Raw genomic sequence first — 24,544 nt, 5'->3', positions numbered from 1 at the left:
TTTGTACAAGAGAACAATTGTGGTTTATTAGAGTCTACATGTATTTAAGTTAGAGGATCACTTTAAGAGACGATCGGAGGAGGAGCTGTGACGTAGAGGGAAGCGAGATAGCGGTCGCATGTCACGGAAGCCCGCTGTTATTTTGTTATTGTTTTTTTTTTTTTATTATTGTTGCCACAATAAAGTGGGTAAGCCAATACAGACTCCTCTCCTTCTTCCCCCATCCGGAGCATTAAAGTATTTTGGATTGGACTTTTCGGCGAAAGTAAGCAGTGGACGGCCGTCTTGGACGGAACGGCAAGTTTGAATTAAATTGCGGCGAGAGGCGGGGAGAGCGCCGCCGCGCGAATATCAACATGGCGTTCAATAGCAGAGGGGCAGGCGTACTTCTTATTATATCTGCTACCAGGCTGTTTCGGCGGATGGATATACGCAATCACGGCTGAGGAAACCTTGATAAATGCGCTCTTTTTATCCAAGTTTAGCGAGCTCTGGTACACTCGAAAAATGACTCTCATACTTCTCCTTGCTGAGTTAATTGGTACCTCAATGTGCGTTTGTGTGGAAATGTAGTTCACCAACAACAACAAAAAAGTATTCACCTTCCCACCAAAACTAGTAAATCTCTTTACACGGCAATTAGAATTTCCCCCTACACCTTGAAATGGATCCATTACAAGGGCGTAGGTTTGGTCTCAATATTGGTAGAGACGATAGAACAGCATAACCTCCATGTACACTTTTTGCTGGGGATGGACATTACCATAATAAGACCCAACAGATTGGGTGAACGGGGGTCAGGGCTACATTTCTCACCACCAATTTGAACCTAATTAATTGATAGGCTAAATGATCAATGCAAAAATAAATCTGTATTGACGTACCAACTTTCACACTGCAAATTTAGAACGTTTTAATACCATGATTTTTCTGAAATCTATTGGAATAATTTTCTCCATCTTGTTTTGAGTGTTAAAGACTAGTTAACAGATTAATGGGTCAGATTATTCAATTTGCTTCAGGTAAATATTACCATTTGTTCTTATTAAGCCCATACATCTAAAGCAGACACGTCCAAAGTCCGGCCCGGGTGCCAAATGCGGCCCGTGGACAAATTTCATCCGGCCCCCAGCCCCCTGTCATAAAATCAATAACGTCTGGCCCACACACAGACTTAATAAATTGGTCAGCAGTACTGCTACCGGCATATGAAGTCGCTTACACACTAAATGCTGCTCCTCATTTACCCACTAAAAGGCAGCAGCACTCTAAGCAACATTACCCCGTGTGACCCTTTACTCCCAATTTTCTAAAATGGCGACAATTAACAAAAAAAAAAGAAAGTTGACTGCGACGGCCAATGCTTCAAGGATAGGTGGAAATTGGACTATTTCTTCTCTAAAATATGCAACAACTGTGTCTGACTCATTTGCACAGAGACAGTCGCTGCTTTGAATAGTTCAATGTGAGGCGATATTACCAAACAAGACACGCTGACATGTATGACAAAATTACAGGGTAAATACGTAGCGATAAATTGAAGCAACTTGAAGCTAGTTTAATTTCACAGCAGCAGTATTTCACAAGAGCCCAGGATTCGAAAGAGTACGCCACAAAGGCCAGTTGTGAGATTGTTGAAATTATTAATTTAAAAATATAATAACGCAAATGTGACACACAGAATGGCTTGCTAAAATTTGCTTAAATATATTGTTCTACGTAAAGGACGTCAGCCAAAGTCGGCCCCCCACATATTTACCACACCAAATCTGGCCCCCTTTGCAAAAAGTTTGGACACCCCTGATCTAAAGGTTGGTCATTTTTCACCAAAATCAAAGGGGAAAATGCTTTCGAACAATATCACTTGTTGAATTAAGAACATTCCTGACGAAAAAAAAGCTTTTTTTTTTTTTTTTTTTTTTTTTGCTTAAAATAAGTGTGTTAAAAAATAGCTATCTAAAAATAATCTTATTTCAAGAAATCTGAGTAAAATTTACTTAAAGCACTGGCAGATAATTTCACTTATTTCTAGTAGACTGAAAACAAGGTAATTAAGTCAACTTCCAATAAAACGTGCGTTTGAGGGGGAAAAAAACGGTGTCAGTGTAAGTCTGAACATAAGGAAAGTAATTCACTTAATAATGGTAGGGCCAGTTCTATCCTCACAAAATATGTGAAGACAACCTAATGACCTCTATAACTGAACTCATTATATAATGCAAAAAGGTTGCTTAAAATTTGGTGGGGACAATTTGAGCATCCTGAAAAGTTCCTAGTGTTATGTCCCTCACGTCCCTATGCAAACCTACACCATTGGTCCATTAACAGAAGTACTATTATTGTTGTGTTAATGTAGTACATATTAGGGCCAAATAAAAGGAAAAAGAAGGACTACGAAAATGTGATGTCCATAAATGTGGACATCATGGCTTTATGGTGTTAAGTTGTTATTATTATTATTATTATTATTGTCATTATTTTTTTTAAATTACCCTAAAACAGGAGTCTTCATCCCAAAATGTTGAAAGAGCCATATTGGACCAAAAAGCAAAAAAAAAAAAAAAAAAAAAAAATTTGCCTGGAGCTGCAAAAAATTAAAAGCCTTATAGAAGCCTTATAATGTAGGCAACACATGCTGTATGTATCTCTCTTGAGCCATATTAGCCCACTATCAAAGTGACTAAATTGGCTACAAATACAGTGGGGCAAATAGGTATTTAGTCAACCACCAATTGTGCAAGTTCTCCTACTTGAAAAGATTAGAGAGGCCTGTAATTGTCATCATGGGTAAACCTCAACCATGAGAGACTGAATGTGGAAAAAAAAAAGGAAATCACATTGTTTGATTTTTAAAGAATTTATTTGCAAATCATGGTGGAAAATTAGTATTTGGTCAATACCAAAAGTTCATCTCAAACGTTTTCTGTAACTCTTTACTCTTTGCTTGGTGTAAAGAAATCAACTGTGGGAGCAATTATTAGAAAATGGAAGACATACAAGACCACTGATAGTTTAGTTTAGTTTAGTTTAGTTTAGTTTAGTTTAGTTTAGTTTAGTTTAGTTTAGTTTAGTTTAGTTTAGTTTAGTTTAGTTTATTCACACATCGTATCATGGTACACACATGAACATGGTCATATATACAAGCAATTCATCTGACAAGATGTATGAAAGGGACACTCCGAATAAGCTATTCAAAGCTTTTAGTAGGGGCCCAGTCAAACAACACACACATACACTCATTCATACACATACATGCAATTAACTATGGGAAATTTCAAAATTCTGATTACATCGGATTTGACATGTGATAATCTCCCTCAAACTGGGGCTCCATGCAAGATCCCACCCCGTGGCATCAAAATGATCACAAAAACGGTGAGCAAAAATCCCAGAACCACACCTAATGAATGACCGACAGAGAGCTGGGACCACAGTAACAAAGGCAACTATCAGTAACACAATGCGCCGCCAGGGACTCAAATCCTACACTGCAAGACGTGTCCCCCTGCTGAAGCCACTACACATCCAGGCCCGTCTGCGGTTCGCTAGAGAGCATTTGGATGATCCAGAAGAGGACTGGGAGAATGTGTTATGGTCAGATAAACCCAAAATACAACTTTTTGGTAGAAACACAGGTTCTCGTGTTTGGCGGCGAAAGAATACTGAATTGCATCCGAAGAACACCATACCCACTGTGAAGCATGGGGGTGGAAACATCATGCTTTGGGGCTGTTTTTCTGCAAAGGGACCAGGACGATTGATCTGTGTAAAGGAAAGAATGGATGGGGCTATGTATTGGGAGATTTTGAGTGAAAATCTCCTTCCATCAGCAAGGGCATTGAAGATGAGACGTGGCTGGGTCTTTCAGCATGACAATGATCCCAAACACACAGCCAGGGCAACAAAGGAGTGGCTTCGTAAGAAGCATTTCAAGGTCCTGGAGTGGCCTAGCGAGTCTCCAGATCTCAACCCCATAGAAAATCTGTGGAGGGAGTTGAAAGTCCATGTTGCCCAACGACAGCCCCAAAACATCACTGCTCTAGAGGAGATCTGCATGGAGGAATGGGCCAAAATACCAGCAACAGTGTGTGAAAAGCTTGTGAAGAGTTACAGAAAACGTTTGGCCCCGGTTATTGCCAACAAAGGGTACATAACAAATTATTGAGATAAACTTCTGGTATTGATCAAATACTTATTTTCCACCGTGATTTGAAAATAAATTCTTTAAAAATCAAACAATGTGATTTTCTGTTATTTTTTTCCATATTCTGTCTTTCATGGTTGAGGTTTACTCATGTTGACATTTACAGGCCTCTCTAATATTTTCAAGTGGGAGAACTTGCACAGTTAGTGGTTGACTAAATAGTTATTTGCCCCACTGTACATAATGTACCATCATGGTTAAATGTTTATTTTCCCTGCAGTGCATCCTATAGAGAATGACGCACCACATGACTACTCTGTTGTACTTCATTACAATATAGATGAATTGGAAGAATGAGTCATTTTTGTCCACCTACACAAATCATATTAAAAATATATATATATATTTCCATCGCCCATCTTTTTCCATTCTCAAACATTTTTCAAAAAGTTCCAGGGAGCCACTAGGGCAGTGCTAAAGAGCCGCATTAAAGAGTCACTTGCTTTATAAAAGGGTTGGCCTTTAATAGTGCGCTAATTTAAATACAGTACAAAGAAGAAAAAGATCATTTGTTTTAATCAACATTAATTTATAAACATATTTATTTAAAAAAGTAGTAATATTACAAAAATACAATATTTAATAATAAATACATCAATAATGTAATAATAACTGGTAAAGTTAGGTTAGGTAAGTGCTAAAAATTGCACAACACAAAGAAAATTATGACCCCAAAAATGTAAATAGGTCAATGCACTCATTGACTCGCATTGACAAATGATCACTGCCAACCCCTTCCAGTTCGGACGTCTATCGCTGTCAAAGTCACTGAATACGTTAATTGTTCCGCCTAGTGGCTAATTGGGAGGATTGGGACGAATCCCAGTGGGCCGGCCGGACCGGGTTTTACACATTTTAATACTATTAAAGTTTTTTGTATGGTATTTATTCATGACAGTGAGTATTATTTACATGCCACTACCGCTTTCCCTGTGGGTCATATTTAAAAAAAAAAAGAATTATACATATATATATATTTTTTTTTTTGTTTGTTTGTTTTTTTTTAGACATATCCTGACATGAACATTCCAAAAATAAAACATGCAGCTCCGCCCGCTAATCAGAGTCTGTATTGAGCCGAATTAGCTACTTGCTCGATGCTAGGATCATGGATAAAAACAGCAAGGGTGGAGCCGAAAATATTAGAATTTAAAAGAGAAAAGCACTCGTAAAAGTAGCTTAAAAATATGCAAAAATAGCATTATTTTTTAAGCAACGAGCTCGCGGCCTCAAACGACAGAGGATTACAACGTAAGGCAAAATGGCGAATAAAATGCAACTTGCATGGTGTGATACGACAACAACACGTACAGTACGTGTGGAAACTTTGGCTTGTAGCACCTCACAAGGGAGATGCAGCAGCAAACAACAATCGTGATGACTATGAGCACAACACACGTGCAGAGCAGGTAGGTAGGTTGCCATTTTCAGTGAGTGAATATTAGAATGAATATCATCAATTACGTGGCGTCTTTAAAATGCCATAAAATTGACTTGATTTGACCAGAATGCTTTGTTAAAAAAAAAAAAAAAAAGAAGGGGGGATTCTGTTCCGTTTCTGACTTGGAAACTTTATGTCTGTAAGTATTTTACATCTGTGTGTTTAAGGGGAAAAGCTATAAGAACGAAATTTGTTAACAAGTCGTGCTATATGGAAGCTCACCTATACATATAGCTTGTAGCTTAGGTAAGGTGAGGCGTCTACATGGTATTTGTATACCGGCGTGTATTGTGCAGTTGTGTTGAATGCATGCATGTTTCTTTGTTGCAGTTTCACAAACTTAAACAAATTACTTTATTTAAAACAAGAAACAAGACCAAGCCTTGTGTTTTATTGGGGGACATTCAATGTTAGCTAGCGCACAAAACAGTGCACAAGGAAATGCATTGTTTTGGGCCGTACACTTGGGATATGTTTTGTATTTTTAAGAGCTAAAAAGTAGCAAAATAATCCAAAAATACAATGGCATTTCCAAAAGAAAAAAAATGATTCACTTTTAATTAGGGGTGTGCCATCTTAGGCACCCCTCGATTCGATTCGATTACGATTCAGGGTGCTACGATCCGATTATTAAATGATGATCGCGGTATTGACGATGATCGCGGTTATTGCGATTCTCGCGATAATCACGATTAGCATCGTACATTACTACTTAATACAGTAGCCAAACAAATTTATGTCCATTATTTATTTAAAATATTCTAATGATTCAACAGGAACGATGGAAACATGCCCATACAACGAAAAGCTGCTTTTTAATTTATATATTTTTTACAAGAAAGTGCAAAAACATTAACCATTTTAAAGGGAGTACTTATTTCTCTCAACAATACAATAACATTCACACCAGTGGAATGAATTCCTCATTTTCTGGAAACAAAGTGTCTTTAGAAATAAGACTTCTTTTAACCAATGTACTTTGTTTTCACAGAATTCCGTACAATTTCGCATGTTTGTAGTGTTACCGCTGTACTTAATCGTGGTTTTTGCACGTTCTGCATATGAAATACATGTCAGCTAATTAGCTTAGCGCTTGGCGCTAACGATTAACATCTCAAAAACAACAACAATAAAGGCTAAACAGTACAAGAGGGTTCATGTACTCACCTCTTTTAGATGAACACGGGTCTTAGCAACACACTCAGGACATTTTTCAATTGAAATGCCTTAAAACTACTGCTGGACATCTAAATAACAAGGAGCAACGAACTATCTCTCTTCCCCTCTTGCTCTAAAAAAATAACTTGCGCACAAAAGCGCGACCACTGGGTCGCGCTTCTGTACCTGCCGCTCTCATACACAAATTTATTCTCCAGTCTTTTAAAAAGGAGTAAGTCTCTCTCAGTAACCAGCAGCATCCATCATAACTAGAGCTGGGAATCTTTGGGCACCTAACGATTCGATTACGATTACGATTCATATGCTCCGATTCGATTCTAAAACGATTATTGATGCACCCCCCTCCTTTTTTTTTTTTTTTTTTTTTTTTTTTTTTTTTTAATGTTTTGTACATTAGTTCCAAAATTGTTCAAAAATACTCTAAGGCTAAACCAAACTACTATTTCAGTATCAAGTTAACATATAGCAGTCAACAAATATACAAAAATAACAGTAAATAAAAAAACTCAAGTCCCCATTCTGTATCAGCAGCTTTAAACTACATTCAATTAATTTAATGTTGTGAATCAACCGTTAAAGTTGTTAAAATTGCTCCCGTTAATCCATAATTTCCCTTTTGTCTACTTTCGACATGTGAAAGTTTTAAAACTATTTTAAAGATAGATTCAAGTCAATATTTTACCGATTTAGGAGTATTTTAGATAAATAGTTAATTAGGTTTGCTTGGAAGGTTCGCTACAACAGCCTTGCAAGGAAGTGTACTGCTTTAAGATGGCGGCCGTTTACTACGTCCACATCTAGCTTTTTGTAGATGTGCTGGTAACGCTACCGCTAACGCAGTGCATCTAGTCCTATATAAATGATATCTACCATAACATTATGTGGATGACGTACTTTTGTAGCAGCTTTTTAGCAGCGGTCAGGTATGTTGTTGTGTTTTTTTTATCTCGTGGCATGAGTTGAGCTAGAGCCGTGAGTTGAGCATTGGCATTACCCGAGGGGCCGGGTAATGAGAAGCATGATGTTTAGCTACTCTCGCTCCGTTGCTCATTGACCGCGCGGCGCGCTGTGTGTTGAACATCCGCTTTACTTGGCATATTTCAATAATCGGAATTTGGATGTTAGTGAATCGTTCTCGAATCTTCCACGGCCGAATCGCGAATAATCTAAGAATTGGAAATTTTGCACACCTCTAATCATAACGTGCGCGCGCCTGTTAACGGTGCCCAGCGGCAGATGTGTCTCGAATTTCGTTCTGCTACTAGCGGCTTCCATAAAATTATAAGGGGAAAAACATTGTTTTTGAACCTTTATGAATCGTAATCAAATCGTCACGTGTCAAATCGCGATGCATGTAATAATCGATTTTTTTGGAACTCCTCTTCTTTTAATCCTCTGCAAGAATCCAAGAAAAAGTGGAAGAGGAAATACAGTACTGTAACATATTTGGAACTTTACAAATATTTTTTTTTTGGTATCGGATCGGGACTCTTTATCGGCAGATTCTCAAAATCACGTGACTCGGTGCGAAAACATGCGATTGGGACATCCCTATTTTAAATAATACAAAGATGGCCGACCTGAGGCGTTAAATTCACGGGCTGAAAATTAGTCCCACTCAGGCTCTGGTTCCGCCTGTTGAAGTAATTTTGGGACTAATTAAGTCAGTACTTCTCAAATAGTGGGGCGGGCCCCCGTAGGGGGGCACAGAGCAATGCCAGGGGTGGCGCATGTGACCTCGGGGAACATACTTTTTTGCCATACTAGAATAACGTATCATTTTCAAAGTATGCGCAGTATTTTTGAACAAAACAAGACCACACAGCAAAGAGCACTGGAGATATGACGAGCTAAGACGAGGAAATATGACTAAGCCTATGTAGCATTTGGCTTTGACTTTTAATACAGTGGGAGACGAGAAATGACCAGTCTGTGTCTAAAAATGTTCGCAACGGACAGCAGGAAGCCACATCAAATAAGATGTCACTTATAAACATTAGATCCCACTGACATTGAAAAGCCACTTGATTTTTTTCAGCCAAGACGTGCCGAATATTGCCAACAATCATCCCGCTTTGTTTCGCAGTGTTACATCAGTAAACCAGCGAGCACTGTTAGCATCATATAAGGTGGCATACCAAGTTGCTCAGTGCAAAATAAAAACTGTCCCACTGTCCAATGACACTGTTGTTTTTGTTTACTTTTTGTTTTTATGGTTAAATTATTTGAATTTATTAGTATTTATTGATTGATTTTATTTAAATTTATTTTTCACTATTAGATGGTCAAAAAATGTACCTTGAATGTATTTTTACAGATTGGATGTGACTTTTTTGTTTTTTTAATTCAGGCAAAGTCGATGCACTTTGTCTTTTCTATACTTTATTGTAAGTTGAGCTATATATTTTTTCTTTAATATTAAAAAGGACACAATATTATGCAGAGGTATACTTATATTAATAATTAATAGGCAAATGATAGAAATTACAGAGGCAGCAGAGTTGTGGGGGGGGCATTTAAGTCTTCCTGGGGGGGGCGCTAACAGATAATAATTGAGAAGCACTGAATTAAGAGAAATTGATTAGTTTCTGCATTTTTTCAGAATCAACAGACAGTTCAATAGTCGTTCATTCCCAGCGGCAGGAATTTACTAGTAGTAGTAGTAGCAGCAGCAGCAGCAGCAGAAGCTGAGTGCTGTTTCTAATATTCTGGAAACAGTAGGGGGCAAAAAAGGAGGTAGGAATACTAGTAAAGTAAATGTGTCATTGTTGTGGAATTAAACAGCACTGTCTGTACTGAAATGGACTCTTCAAAGTTCCCATCCTTAGGCAATGGAAATGCATTTCATTGTTTGTCACGACACGTCACTGGCATAGATAGACAAAGATACATTCAATTAAGTGTTGTAATTTCCCATAGTGCACCTGATGCCATGACACTGGTTGGAAATCACTGTTGCATCGCATGCAGCATCAACCAACCCTTTACTAGATTAATGTTTGTTATATTTTTAATAATAGGATAAAAATCTACACTCCTCCAACATTGGTGTTAAATTCAATACTCGTGGTCGTGTCAAACATTTCTTAGTGCAAGTCAGTGTACCTAATTAAGTGACGGCTGATTGTCTAAACTAGTAATATCCACTCACGTATCTCCGCAGTTTCCTCTCCGGCGGCGACTTCCTCAGCCAACCCTGGAGGATGATCTCTCCGCCGCTCATCTCGCCGGCAAGTCCGTCTCTCGGTGCCCAACAGGCGTCTACACGCACAGGACGTCCCCGACCTGCGTGCGGTTCTCCCCCATCCGAGCCGAGACTGAACGAGGCCAAACAAGACGACCAAGATAGGGGGAAGTGTCTGGCGGTGCCGGTGGAGAGACGTTATCGGGCGAGCCTGAGCTGCTCCTCCGCGGAGAAACTCGAATGATGCGGGGCAGCGTCACGGGGCGTCTGCGGCTTGTTTTCCCAACTCGACACCACGCCCACGGCCGGCTCGCGATAGGGATGAGCGCCCGTGGAGCAGTGGGTAGCTACAACAACAATTAAAAATTGGTATTTAAACTTCAATTGAGATTTACATGTTGAACTTGCGCTAATAATAAATACAACACTTCCGCAAACGCGACAAATACGTGTTGTAAATGCAGAGGCGTCAAAGAACCAATGTCCCGTAGTTGGACGCGGAAACGGCACCATCTTGTGGCGAAATTAAGTAATTACAAGCATTCTATCGCTGTGGATCCCCTTAGATTTACAGAATCATCCTCATTAAAAGGAAAACACCAGTAGAATTCGATTAAATGCATAGGCGGAGTTTGACTTTTGGGGGGGCGTCACAACATGTTGATGTCCCCGAAACGCAGTGTCAGCAATAAAATTAACTTACAAGAATATTTATAATAATTAATTGACAATGAGCATTTTTTGTTTCCCATCATTCTTGGGGGAAATTCTAAGTCAGGCTGCTTAGGCAGTACTTTTAGCCAAGATTGTCAACCATTTAATGTGGTATGCCCGCCGGTGTTGTGCCAATGTAGTTACCCCGTCAAAAACTGTATTCCCTGGGCGCAGCCATATGGCGGTAGATTTGTCTTTATTTTTCAATTAAAAAAAAAAAAAAAAAGTCGCTTCAATCAAATTATATATTTTCAATCAAAAAAGTCGCTTGAATCAAAAAAAAAAAAAAAAAGTTTTTGAATGCAAAAATGAATTTAAAACAACAAAAAAATGCATGTGAAAGCTATTTTTCTTAGATTTTTTTTTTTTTTTTTTTTGATTGAAAACATGTTTGTGTTTGGGCCTCATTTTGGCTAGGACGTTTTTGTGTTTATTATTTAATCAAAAAATAAGTTGCTTTAAAATATATATATATATTTTCAAGAAAAAAAATCACTTCAATCGAAAAAAAAAAAAAATAACAATTTCAATCATAGAAAACGTCTTTGAATGCGAAAAAATATTTGAGATTGAAAAATTTCCATTTGACCACTTAATATTTCATTGAAAAAGTTTTGATTGAAGCAATCTTTGAATTGAATTGTGTTTGGGCCATATTATGGGTAGGACATTTGTGAATCAGTCAATCCCCCAAAAAGTTGGTTCAATAAAAAAAAAAAAAATATTTTCAAAGAAAAAAAATCATTTGAAAAATAAAATTGCCCTCCCCTATTTTTTTTGGGGGGGGGGGGGGTAATTGTATGCAAAGCAAATGACTGTCTAAGGTGTTAGTCACAAGATCTGTTCAAAAAAATAATTTTGGCCCATTATATATATATATATATATATATATATATATTTTTTTTTTTTTTCTTTTTTTTTTTTTTTTTTGTTCATTTCATTCATTGTTGTTGCAGTTTTATTGCTTTACAACTTATATATATATATCAAAAAGTCAATTTCATGCAATGACACTTTTCGGCCACCAGGGGGGACATGGCCCCTGCCCCCCCCTTAAAATCCGTTTATTAAATGTAATTGGACAGTTAATAAAATTGCCATAAATTGCTGCCCTGAACACCACCAATTCTGTAGAATGATTTATTTTTGCACACGAATTGTAAAATCAGAGCAATCTTTGAACCATTAAAAAATGAACTTTTTCTTTATTTCCAAATGAAATAAAAAGGTCCATCTTTGTGTTTTAAACAAAACATTAATCAAGCTCAGCTGATATATGATCAGCATTTTGATTCAGCCTTTTCCCCCAATCATAGGAGAGAAATTTAAAATTATTTTACAAATTTAGCTAAACCTGTACCCAACACAATCATTCCTGAAAATGTGATGAAATACCTGCTCTTTCAGCTATAGGTAGTCCCCGGTTTACAAACGAGTTCCATTCCTGCGTTGCCGATGTAACCGTGATTTCTGCGTAAGTTGGAAAAAAACCTTTAAATACCTCTAAAAACCCTCTAAGTTAAAAAACAACTATCCAAAAACATGTATTTAACGTCATTGTACTGCCTAGCAAGACAGCGAGCTAAGCTCCGAAATGACGATGTCAGACTTCCGTGCGGTTTGCTGACATTATTCATCTGCTCGTGACAGCAACACTTTCAGAATTACACTAAAATAAAATGAAATTAAGTCAGTCTCCTCTTCAACAACAGCAATTCAAATTTGCGTGTACAAGTAACTGCTGATATAGCAATAACAAATGATTAGCATGTATCAGTTAGCGTCCGCACATCATCAAAAAAAAAAACAAAAAAAAAACAATCACATAAGGTCGCCCTGAGTATTCGACCAGAATTGAAAACGCACAATAATACGTACAAAAGGAGCTACATACAGCCGTCGCCTCTGGATGCTTCACAAGCAACAAATGTGCGTGCAGGCTGTCCCCTGTCTCGCTCTGCTCTGCTCTTCCTTGTGTGTGTGTGTGTGGGGTGGACTGCCTGCTCTTTGCTTCCAGCCCCAAAATAAAAGCATGCATCACAAAACAAAAGCAATTAACAAAATAAATGAGACACAGGCTTTGTAACGTTGAAATAACCTAAATCGGGTACAACGTAACCCGGGGATTACCTGTTGTCGGAGTGAGATGTTTTAAAGATCACTGCTGCCATCTAGTGACAATGTATATGGCGGAAAACACAGACAAGACTGAAAAAGCAGGTTCTGCTCTTCCACTCCTCTTTAAAAGAAACTGCCGTATTTTAAGCCAAAACAACTGTTGTGTTTGATAGAACAATATGTCTATATGTTGCAATAGCAGATTCATGGTGCATTAAGCCCCCGAACTATTTTTAATTTGTCCGTTTTACCCTGAAAACCCCCGTTAACAGACGTCGCACAACCGCTTGTTTTACCCCGGCCATAAAACTAAGGTAATTAATTATATTTATTATTCAAAATATGTCATTTTTAGCTTAGAATCATTTATTGATGTCTAATATTTCGTTTAAAAAAAAGACGACTTTTAAAAAATTATTCATTCGCATATTTTACTTTTAAACAAATGACGTCACAATGAAAAAAATGGCGTCTGTAAAAAAAGTCACGGATATCTACCTCATAAGTATCGCTTAATTGTACTTTTTTTTTTTTTTGTTACTGTCGCATTTTCTTCGATATGTTAGATGATAAATAATCGATCCAAACAAAGAAAATTTGAAAAGAAAAAAAAAAACGTATATGAAAAAGGAAATCTCGACCACTCCTTGATGTCTACGATTTCTGCATCTCAACCCTTGTTATATTGCCATGTTTCACCCATAAAATTCCCCCCAAAAATCCAGCTGTGGGCATTCACAACTGTGTCTTGACACTCAGTGATACATGCTACATGGAGTTTTTGGATCGAAACAAGGTAAGTACGCGATAATATCTCGTTAAAAGTCATGGCGTCTGTAATTCTGCTCTCGCGTGCTTTCGCCTCCAGATAGGGTTTTGCCCTAAAAAATCCCAACTGTTCAAATTTTTTCTTCCCCCAGCAAATGGATATTTTAAGCTTTCTAATGACGTATCACACATGCATATCGGACAAATTTGAAATTTGGCCAAATTGGGGGTCTCAGAGCGGAACTTCAAGTCACCTGAGTGTTTTGTGCCATATATATTCCTATATATTGCAATAATTATACCTGACCCTGTGTAATAATATGCAGAATTATGCCAGTTTTTCATGCAGTAACGTCTAAGCATTCAGTATTGATTTGATCTGAAGTGAACATCCATCAAAAAAATAAGAATGCCAGCAGCCTTTTTTGGGTTTAAAAACACAATTTATTGTTAAATTATAACATATTTTGAATTTCTTGGAAGCCTTAAAAAAAATAAATAAATAAAAAAAAAAAGACAACCTGCAGATATTACATGTGACGGTCCTGGCCGTTTAAGTGTTGTTTTATGTTGCGAAGCTTGCAGTCAGCTGATCATCACCTTCGCCAGCTGGCTGCCTCCCCTCCCAGCGTGACGTGTGCTGATCGACACCAAATGGGCAGACGTCGTGGCAGCCTCTGATTGGCCGCTGAAGGACACCACCAACTTCAAAAACCAGCCGCTGTCAACGCTGTGGGAGGTCGCATTGACAGCGTTCGTGCCGCGTTCCTCCTCGTCAGCTGTTTGCTCGGCATCCATTCGTCTTCGCATTCAATCGCTTGTTTGTTACGCTCCTGCTTTTTCGGTGAAGTCTTTTGTGTTTTGCCATTATCGGATCGTTTTTGTTCACCACTGTAAATAAGAGCACTGAAGCAGTAGGAGTAAGCTGCCATTACTGTTCAACCCGTTTTCTTCTGTTTTGTTTATTGTAGGAAGCCAGGGTAGCGGCTGTCTTTTTGTTATCGCTTTTTGTACGATCAGGGTTTAGTTAGCAGGTGGGGCTTAAGTGTAGATTCCTTTTGTTTGTTGTTTTGGCCTGGGTTTACCCTGAAGCCAGCTTCCTTTGTATTTTGTATTCATTTGGCTAGGTAAATAAATCGATTTGTGTCCACTTGTACATGTGTGATTCGTTTTATGTTACGCCCTTAGCGAGCCGTCAGTTAGACGTAACATTACAGCAGACAAGAATATGCAAATCGAGGGAAGGGAATCACGTCTTTGATGTTGTCCACTCCCAGAATGCACTGCAGGTATCGTTCAAATCCCATTCCAAAGCCGCCGTGTGGAACGGAGCCAAAACGCCTCAAATCCAAATACCTGAAAACAATTTCATTGTTTCATAACTCTTCATGCCATTGACAGTGATAGATGTCTTATCATCTTTCTGTTGTGAATTGAAGGGGTGAATTAATCCTAAATGGATTTGACGTCTCTCGCCGTCATTGGCAGTAAATGAGTTAATGTGGACATTCATGTAAAATCTCATCTCATGGACACAACAGAGCTAATTATCAATAGATGTTTGTTCTTACCAGCTGTAGGTGTCTTCTAATCCGACTCTAAAAAAAAAATATATATAGATATAATTTCCAACATTTTTCAGCATTTCCACCTAGCAATCCACAATACAGAGAAGAGGTGCAAGCCGGATTAAAATTTAAAGTCGAATTACCTGATGAACAGTGAGTCTGCAGTTTCTTAACCTGACAGTAAAGTAATTATAAAACTGCTCATTACGACATAAAAAATAAGACTAAAATCTGATCACATTAAATTTGCGTCATGTCTTTTGCTTGCCTGTCTATATTTATTCAACTTTGTCACCCCTTAGTGGCGCTTAACTAGTTTGTTAGGCTCCAGCTCATTCTGGAGTGGCCTAGCCAGTCTCCAGATCTCAACCCCATAGAAAATCTGTGGAGAGAGTTGAAAGTCCGTGTTGCCCAACGGCAGCCCCAAAACATCACTGCTCTAGAGGAGATCAGCCAGGAGGAATGGGCCAAAATACCAGCAACAGTGTGTGAAAAGCTCGTGAAGAGTTAAATAAAACGTTTGGCCTCTATTATTGCCAATAAAAGGTATATAACAAAGTATTGAGATGAACTTTTGGTATTGACCAAATACTTATTTTCCACCATGATTTGCAAATAAATTCTTTAAAAATCAAACAATGTGATTTTCTGTTTTTTCTTCCACATTCTGTCTCTCATGGTTGAGGTTTACCCATGTTGACAATTACAGGCCTCTCTAATATTTTCAAGTGGGAGAACTTGCACAATTAGTGGTTGACTAAATACTTATTTGCCCCACTGTATATTCTCTCGTTTCAGATGAATGAGCATTGTGTAGAACATTTTGGTGTGTATATTCTGTTTGTTATCATTTATAGTCAAACGTATATAATAGGGCTGCCCCAAACGACTAATTTTCTCCTGATTCGTCAGCCGACTATTTTTACGATTAGTCGACTAATCTATTTAAAAAAACATTTTTTTTCCCTACTAATTAAGCAATTATTTTTTGGGTGATGCTTATCAATTCACAAAAAAAAATTAGAACCCTAAAATTATTTATTAAAGTACAAAAAAAAAAAGGAAATAACAATAATAAATCACAAATAAACAATGAGTCCAAATGCTGATAGAATTAACTAGGGCAAAAGAATGGAATGTAAACAGATTCAGAACACTGACTTCACCTTTCCAACATGATTCAGAACAATTATTAAAAAAAAAAAAACACCTAGCATTAATATTATAGTATAATATTACATACAGTATAATAGTATTATAATAATTATTCATTGCTAATCAGATTTTTCATAAAGGGTGTCATTTTAAAGGTATTCTTAGTGTAGAATCTGAATTCTGAAGTATGTGGGATTAACTCCAGAAATCGTTATTTATATAACGAACATGACATGCTTTTATTTTGAAATGTTCACCGGAAGTACGTTCGCTAAACAGCTAACTTCAGCTTTATACGCCGCAAAAAAGCACTTTTTGTCATTGCATGTAGTGTCAGTGATATATTTTTTTTCGCTAGCAAATGCTGTTAACCAGCGATTTTTCATGTTTGAAGTGTCACCTTTTAACCGCAAGTTTGCTTTCACGAGACGACTGTCAATGTTTTATAGCAGGCTAAAGTAGGTTGCCTTTTTCCCCCATTCACCTCAGTGTAGCAGTGCTAACGTTACAGTTGCCACGTTTACATGGAGCCAAATATTCCAATTACAATCGGAATATTTGTTCAAACCGAATAAATGTGTTCCATATAAACACCTCATTCGGAATGAACAGGCCCAAACCAAATGGAATTTCATTCCGTTTCACAGGGGTGGAATATTCCTTTTCCCAAACCGATTAGAAGTAAAATTATATCATGTAAACAGGGAAGCGGAATGGTGTCTGGTTGCGTTCTTTCTGCACATGCTCCGTACTGACGTGGTGACGTCACTTTGTGACGTAAGTAACGTCACTTGCAACATGGCTTTCAAGCACAGCGCACCTAATTGGAGTCCGGCGGAAAGATTGTATTTAATTCAAACTTTAAAAGAATTGAATATAATTGCTCGCTTAGACGGGCGTAAAACGAGGAACAGTGAACTATTTAAAAAAGTTCACGAGAGGTTACACGAAGCCGGAATAGACCGGAGCGTTGACCAGATTAGAAACCGGTGGAAAACCGGCTACTACAAGGCAAAAGAGCAAAACAGCAGAAGCGGATACGACCCCACAAACACAACAAGTGGGTCAAAGTTAAAACAGCAGCACTCCGACGATCGATCTCCATGTTTTGCAACGTGACGCTTTGTTTTGATTAATCTGCGCATGTCAGACGGCAGTTGTCAAACGTCCTTTCGGAATAAAGGCAGTCACATGTAAACGCTGGATCGGAATAGATGAAGTGACATGAAAACAGCTGATCTGAAATTTCCATTCGGAATGATTTGAATCGGTATGAATAAAAGTCAGCATGTAAACGTGGCTAGTGTTTCATATAGATGTGTTTTCTTATTTTGTATGTCTGAACTTTAATTCTACAGCGTGCTGATAAGAGAAAGGAACTGAAGTCTCATATGCCATCAGCACGCACGCACCACTGTATGCAAGCACGCAGCCCTCATTTTTATTTGCCGTGCGATAAATGGACTCCTTGCGTATCGCGACAGGCTTAGCAACTTCAATAAAAGATGTCGTTAGTTAGTTAGATGGACTTACAAACTGGGTGACGGCGCTTTAGGTGTTTATTCACGGCCGACGTGCAGCCAAGCTTGGCATTGAAAAGACAGGACACAAGAGTGTACCCTCCTTCGTTTCTTTGAAATAAGTCAATGTTTTGGACACTCTGGTGTGCTCTTTTGGCTTTGTGCCGCTTTCCCCGCTTGCATACAGAGCGTCCGACATTCTGAACTTTCCACGCATATATTTTTTTAACCCTTCATTAACCGTCGACGGGATGATGTGCTCGTCGACGGATTTACGTCATCCATGACGTCGACTATGTCGACTAGTCGGGACAGCTCTAGTATATTATTGCATTGCTGCGAGCGGGAATTATACATTACAGTGAGTATTATATGTTGTATGACAATTTTTTTTCATAATATGAAGCAAAAAAGGCTATGAAAAAATGTTCATGAAATGATTTTTTCGTATCTTGAGGTACCACTGCACTATATGTTTATCTGCATGAATGTAAACTCACTCTTCCAAGCGAGCTTTTAGGAGGTCCAGCCTCTCTTCCCTTAGCGAGCCCCCACACAGCTCCCCAACACCAGGCACCAGAAGATCCACAGCGGCCGCCTGCACTTCAAAACACCACGTCATAATGTCTACTCACTCCACCATGGCCGTTTTTCAACCCACCGTATGAAGGGGACTGTCTTGGTTATCTCTGGAATAAAACGGCTTGAGCTGGTAGGGATAATCGACTACAAAGACTGGACGCATTCCGCAATGTTTCACCAGGTACTTCTCATGCTCCGTTTGGAGGTCGCAACCCCACTGAGAAGCACCAAGAGGGCGTCAATGTGGCATTTGAGCATCTTAGATGACAAAGTGATAATACATACGTTGGTAGGGAAGGCGAACGCCTGAGAGCTTTGCTTAAGGATATTTATAGCCTCACTGTAGGTCACCCTGGAAGTGGAAAGACTTGCTTTAACTTTTGTCAAAGCACGTGAACTCTAGCAAAATTTTAAAAGATTGCCATCTATGAATAGTTTAGTGACTCAATGACTAAGCAAAAAACAACTTACACATGAAATTTGTCCTTCAACATGGTTTCCACTGCATCCTTTCATCAAGTCGGAGATGCAGAAGAAAAGCGCAATGAGACCATTGGTCGGCCTGTTACTGGGCAGAACGTCAGGGACTCACCCTGTGTCCTGGTGTCACGTGCTTATGAAATAAGTCCACGTCTTGAGGGCAGCGGTCCAACACGTGCTCGGTGGTCCGTCTGAACATGTCCTCCATGACCTGTAGCAGGCGTGCCATCAATGATTAAAGTAAGACTTGCTAAGCATGTTAACTCATTTGCTGCCATTGAACAACTAATGTTGTTTCAGGTTCAAAATAATTTTTTGGGTAAGAAATCTAAAGGTGATCCCAGTTTTTCTTTTGCACATGTTTTTTAACTATAGCAGGGGTGACTAAATCTTTGCTATGGTGTTATTTCGAGGGCCATTATGTCTGATGACTAGGGCCATCACATTTAAATGACAACTAATTGATTATTACCAAATGAAATAGTGCTGCAACGATTGATCGATTAATTTGATTAAAAAAAGCTTAGATTCAAATTCTGCTGCCTTGAGGATTTGTTTAATTAGAGTGACGTCGCAATGGTTTGTTTTTAAAGCGTTTGCCTTTATTTTTATTGATTTGGGTGGATACACTGCCTTCTAGAAGCAACAGTGAATATGACATATCTCATTTAACGTAGCTGAATCCAGCTGCTACCTGTTAAGACCAATATTAGGTAAGTTTTTGTTTATGCACTTGTAATTTATGTTATAGGTACGTTTAGCAGTTTTTTTGAGTTCATATGTGTTTGAACGATTTGTTAAGAGCATTGAAAAAAAAAAAGAGCATTTCGTAGCATTTAAGCTAGCAGAGCTTTGCTATGCAAGCTAGCCAATTGTTCTTTTGTTGCATTTAGATGCTCATTTTTTTATTCCGTTTGAGGCTAAACTCAGGTATTTTAATTTATTTCTAAATTAAAGTGCAATTTTCCTTAGTTTGAAGATGAATTCAGGAATTTTATGTTGTATTTGCATTTAACTCATTTGCTCCCAAAAACGTATTAATACGTTCTATTTTTAATTGTTTCAGTGCCCTAAAGACGTCTTTATTCGTCTTTTACGGTTTTTTTTGTTGTTGTTGTTTTTTTTTTTTTTTTTTACAAGAGACATCTCTGGGTTCTGATTCAATTTAGCTCCAAAGCACAAAGCTGAAAATCCATTTTAAAGCAAAAAAAACTGGCCACTAGATGGCAGTAGCACATTTGCTAAGACCCGCAACCCGATTCAACGGCAACGAACGGTCAGGCTGCCGGCGGAAGACGACCGAATGGAGAAAAACCTAGAGGACGCCCGGGATGCCAGGCGCTGGACGACCGAGCAGAATGACCGGGACCACCAGTGCAGCGGACGATGCCGTTGAGTCCGTGCTGTTCGCCGAGCAGACCCAGCAGTGACAAAAAAAAAAAAATCATCTTTATGAGACGGGGCGATGAGGGAAAAGTTTACCCGGCTGTTGCGGCCACAACAGCGTCATCTCTCAGTTAGTTATGTGTAAATAAATTGTTACTTTGCATTCAAAAGCTCAATTTGTCTTGTTGATTATGTTATTTTCTAAATGGAAAACATTCAGATGTTTGGGATGTAACTAAAGCAAAAAATAGCTGTGTTAAAGTCAAACTTATGTTTGAAATGTTTGCTTACACAAAAAGCTCAATTTCTGTTTTTTCATCAGAAATTGGAAAATTGCTCAAACTAAGCTATGTTCTAATTCTGATTTCTAAAGAATGGAAAAAGATATGAACTTATTTTTTCACTGCTGAAAGAAGAGAGTCTAATCATTTTCTTTTGGTGGGTTCCATGTTTATATAGCAATAGAACAGAATTTTCTGTGGGCCTTGCAAAATCAGTCAAAATCCAGTAAAACGGACGAGAGCGAAGGGTGTTGCACCGGTGAAAATGGTTGGGAGTGAATGAGTTAATGCTCTTTTGAAAGTGCAATCTTTGCGAGCCTTTATTCAACATCTCCTAAAATTTGTTCTCCAATGCATTAAATGTTCCTAATCAGATTACTCGAACTAACTAGTTGATAGATTAATCGTTTACTAAAACAATCGGTAGATGCAGCCCTAAAATGAATAGTCGATTAATCGTTTAAACATTGTCATGAGAGGACTGATAATTCATCCATGGTATAAGTCATAAATAGATAGCATACTAGCAGTATGGCCCAGCGTTGTGTAACGTGAACTTAATTCAAACGAATGGCAGATAAAACATACTTGCATTTGCAATGTAGTAATAGTAAAAGGACAACATAAAGGGGTTAAAGCACAATCACTTTTCCATCACAGTGCACACGTAGGGGTGTGCTATCTTAGGCACCCCACGATTCGATTCGATTACGATTCAGGGTGCTTCGATTCGATTATTGAACAATGATCACGGTATTAAAGATGATCGCGGTTATCATGATTATCGCGACTGTCAATGCATCGTACATTAATAGTTAATACAGTAGCCATACAAATTTATGTCTATTACTTTTCTAAATTATCCTAATGATTCAACAGGAACGATGGAAACATGCCCATACAACAAAAAGCTGCCCTTAAGCTGCTTTTTTATTTATTAATTTTTTTTCCAAGGAAGTGCAAAAACATTAACCATTTTAAAGGGAGTAGTTATTTCTCTCAACAATGCAATAAAATTTACACAGTTGGAATGAATTCCACATTTTCTGGAAACAGTGTCTTCAGAAATAAAACTTCTTTTAACCAATATACTTTGTTTTCACAGATTTCTGTAGTATTTCGCATGTTTGTAGAGTTACCGCTGTACTTAATCATGGTTTTCCACGTTCTGCATATGAAATACACGTAAGCGAATTAGCTTAGCGCTCGGCGCTAACTATAAACATCTCAAAAACAACAACAATAAATGCTAAGCAGTACAAGAGGGTTCGTGAACTCATTTCTTATAGATGCACACGGGTCTTAGCAACACACTCAGGACATTTTTCAATTGAAATGGCCTAAAGCTACTGCTGCTCCATCTACAAGACAAGGAGCAACGAACTATCTCTCTTCCCTTCTTGCTCTAAAAATGCGCACAAAAGAGCGACCGCCGGGTTGCGCTTCTGTACCTTCCTGTCTCATACACAAATTTTCCAGTCTTTTAAAAAGGAGTAAATCATCCATCATAACGTGCGTGCGCCCATTAACGGTGCACGGGCGGCAGACGTGTCTTGAATTTCGTTCTGCTACAAGCGGTTGCCATAAAGTTATGAGGGAAAATCATCGTTTTTTAACCTTTATGAATCGGAATCGAATCGTCACATGTCGAATCACGACGCATGTAATAATCGATTTTTTGGAACTCCTCTGTGTACAGTAATGAGGCGAGCGACGTGGAGAAAACAGAGACAGCTATAATATTTCACGTTTGCTGCTCTGCCCCATACACGCCTTCATTGAACAGAAAACACAGGAACATAACAGCAACCACCAATCTCAGTCATGGGTGCTACTACTACCCACGTACTGTTGCGGGTGTAACACATAATAAATAACAGTCATTAGAGTGTTTATAACAAGCGTCTTTAGAGTACTCAAAGCCACAAAGTATCATCACACCACATTTAAATTTGTAAATGAAACCGTAAAGTTTGGAAGCCAACTGCAACATTGCAATCGCAAGAGACTTATCTTTTGTCCAAAAGATGGTGCTGTCGACTCCACAATCAGGGATTTTCTATGCTAATTTTTGGAGTCAAATTAATTTTCTGCACTTAATCGAGGCCAACAGAGATCAAATCCATCTAAGAACACTCTCAGGAAGAAAGTACAATTGTGTAAAATTTAGTCAAAGTCCGCCCAGCTGTTTCGGAGTCCATAGGGAATGAACACACACAAACACAAAGTTCCATTTAAATACTGTATAAGTACTGTATAGTTATATAGATTTGACGATAAAGCTTGAAAAACTGCTCAAAACCTTTTTTAGCTTCTCAATATTATTTTAGATAATCGAAGGAAGAAAAAGTACTCTTTAACTCATTCACTCCCAGCCATTTTCACCAGAGAAAGGCCCTTCGCTCCCGGCCGTTTTTCTGGATTTTGACTAATTTTGCAAGGCCCACAGAAAATTCTGTTCTATTGCTGTATAAACACGGAACCCACTAAAAGCAAGATTAGACTCTCTTCTTTCAGCAGAAAAAAAGTAAGTTCATATCTTTTTCAATTCTTTAGAAAAATCAGCAATAGAAAATAGCTTAGTTTGAGCAATTTTCCAATTTCTGATGAAAAAAACGGAAAAAATCAGCTTTTTGTAAACGCATACATTTCAAACATAACTTTGACTTTAACAAAGCTATTTTTTGCATTAGGTACATCCAAAACATCTGATTAATATTTTCCTTTTACAAAATACCACGAACAACCAGACAAATAGAGCTTTTGATAGCAAAGTAACAATTTATTTACACATGACTACTATGAGATGAGGCTTTGTCGCCGAGATGACGCCGTTGTCGCAGCGTCAGCCGTGTAAACTTTTCCCTCATTGTTGTCTGTATCACAAAGATGGATTATTTTTGTGTCTCTGCGGGGTCTGCTCGGCGAGCCGCAGCACTGTGGGTCCCACTCGTTGTGCTCAGTCGTCCAGCGCCTGGCCTCCCAGGCGTCCTCTCGGTTGTTTTGTTCGGTCGGAGCGCCGCCTGGCATCATGCCGCCAGCGCTCCGACCGTGCTGCCCGACCGTTCACTGCTGTTGAATCGGGTTGCGGGTCTTAGAAAATTATTTTTGGGACAAAGAAGCATTTAAAAATAGAACGTATTTATACGTTTCTGGGAGCAAATGAGTTAAAAAATATTTTACAGAAAAATACCCCAGCATTTTTTTAATTTGGAAAAAAAAAAAAAAAAAAGTTGAAAAACTAAATGCCTCTTAATTTTCTTAATATTGTTTGTTTAAAAATATAATAATAAACATAAAAAGGAAGAAAATCCATGAAATATTTTATTTCAGCAAAAAAAGATTTACCGTAATTTTCGGACTATAGGCCGCTACTTTTTTCCCCTCATTTTGAATCCTGCGGCTTGTAGTCCGGTGTGACTTATTTGTTGATTTATTTGGGTTAATAGGTTACACTTTATTTGACAGCGGCATCATAAGACTGTCATGAGAACATCATAATTATGACATGACACTATCATGGGCATTACTGAATGCTTATGACAGATGTCAATATGTGTCACGTGGCATATTATGTCACTAAATCCATTTATGTCCAGATCTTTTACGTCCATTCAAAAGTGAGATAATTTGCTGGATGACACTAACTGACATCTATTATAAGCATTCATGAATGCTTATGACAGTGTCATGTAATAATTATGACTGTCTTATGACAGTATCATGACACCACTATCCATGAAAATGTTACCAAATACCATAACTAGCAATTAATGAAACAACTGGAACAGTAACTGAAGAAATAATTAGCACAGAACATGACTGTTATTTACATCTGTAGCGACGCCATGCATGCTAGGAGGAATGTTGGATGACAACAGTGTTGAGAGCAGGTGGCAGCAGAGGTTGACTGTCTACCCCAAGGAAGCAGTGATGGCCAAATGAAGCTTTTAGTGACAATAAG

General features: G+C 38.2%; 2 protein-coding genes across 3 annotated transcripts in view; both read right to left on the bottom strand.

Annotated features, from left to right (window-relative positions):
• LOC130911116 (GRB2-associated-binding protein 2-like) overlaps window positions 1–10,114 on the bottom strand; it is a 143,360-nt gene extending 133,246 nt beyond the window's left edge. The window contains exon 1 of the mRNA XM_057828831.1: window positions 9,976–10,114. Within this exon, the coding sequence (XP_057684814.1) occupies window positions 9,976–10,047 (72 nt within the window). The 5' untranslated portion in view covers window positions 10,048–10,114. The remainder of the gene's footprint in view (window positions 1–9,975) is intronic.
• A 108-nt stretch (window positions 10,115–10,222) lies between these two features.
• LOC130911117 (probable asparagine--tRNA ligase, mitochondrial) overlaps window positions 10,223–24,544 on the bottom strand; it is a 28,017-nt gene continuing 13,695 nt past the window's right edge. Inside the window, exons 8-14 of one of the 2 annotated variants that reach the window (XM_057828835.1) lie at window positions 19,026–19,124; window positions 18,905–18,942; window positions 18,719–18,785; window positions 18,513–18,650; window positions 18,352–18,449; window positions 15,180–15,206; window positions 10,223–10,355 (exon numbers count right to left, since the gene is read on the bottom strand). In XM_057828835.1, coding sequence (XP_057684818.1) covers window positions 10,265–10,355; window positions 15,180–15,206; window positions 18,352–18,449; window positions 18,513–18,650; window positions 18,719–18,785; window positions 18,905–18,942; window positions 19,026–19,124 — 558 coding nt within the window. In that variant the 3' untranslated portion in view covers window positions 10,223–10,264. Of the gene's footprint in view, window positions 10,356–14,043; window positions 14,965–15,179; window positions 15,207–18,351; window positions 18,450–18,512; window positions 18,651–18,718; window positions 18,786–18,904; window positions 18,943–19,025; window positions 19,125–24,544 lie in introns of those variants that run through there. The other variant, XM_057828834.1, reaches the window with a different exon arrangement.

The sequence above is a fragment of the Corythoichthys intestinalis genome, unplaced genomic scaffold (genome assembly GCF_030265065.1).
Source record: "Corythoichthys intestinalis isolate RoL2023-P3 unplaced genomic scaffold, ASM3026506v1 HiC_scaffold_23, whole genome shotgun sequence".
Classification (NCBI taxonomy): domain Eukaryota; kingdom Metazoa; phylum Chordata; class Actinopteri; order Syngnathiformes; family Syngnathidae; genus Corythoichthys; species Corythoichthys intestinalis.
This window is presented reverse-complemented; position numbering and strand designations above follow the sequence as displayed.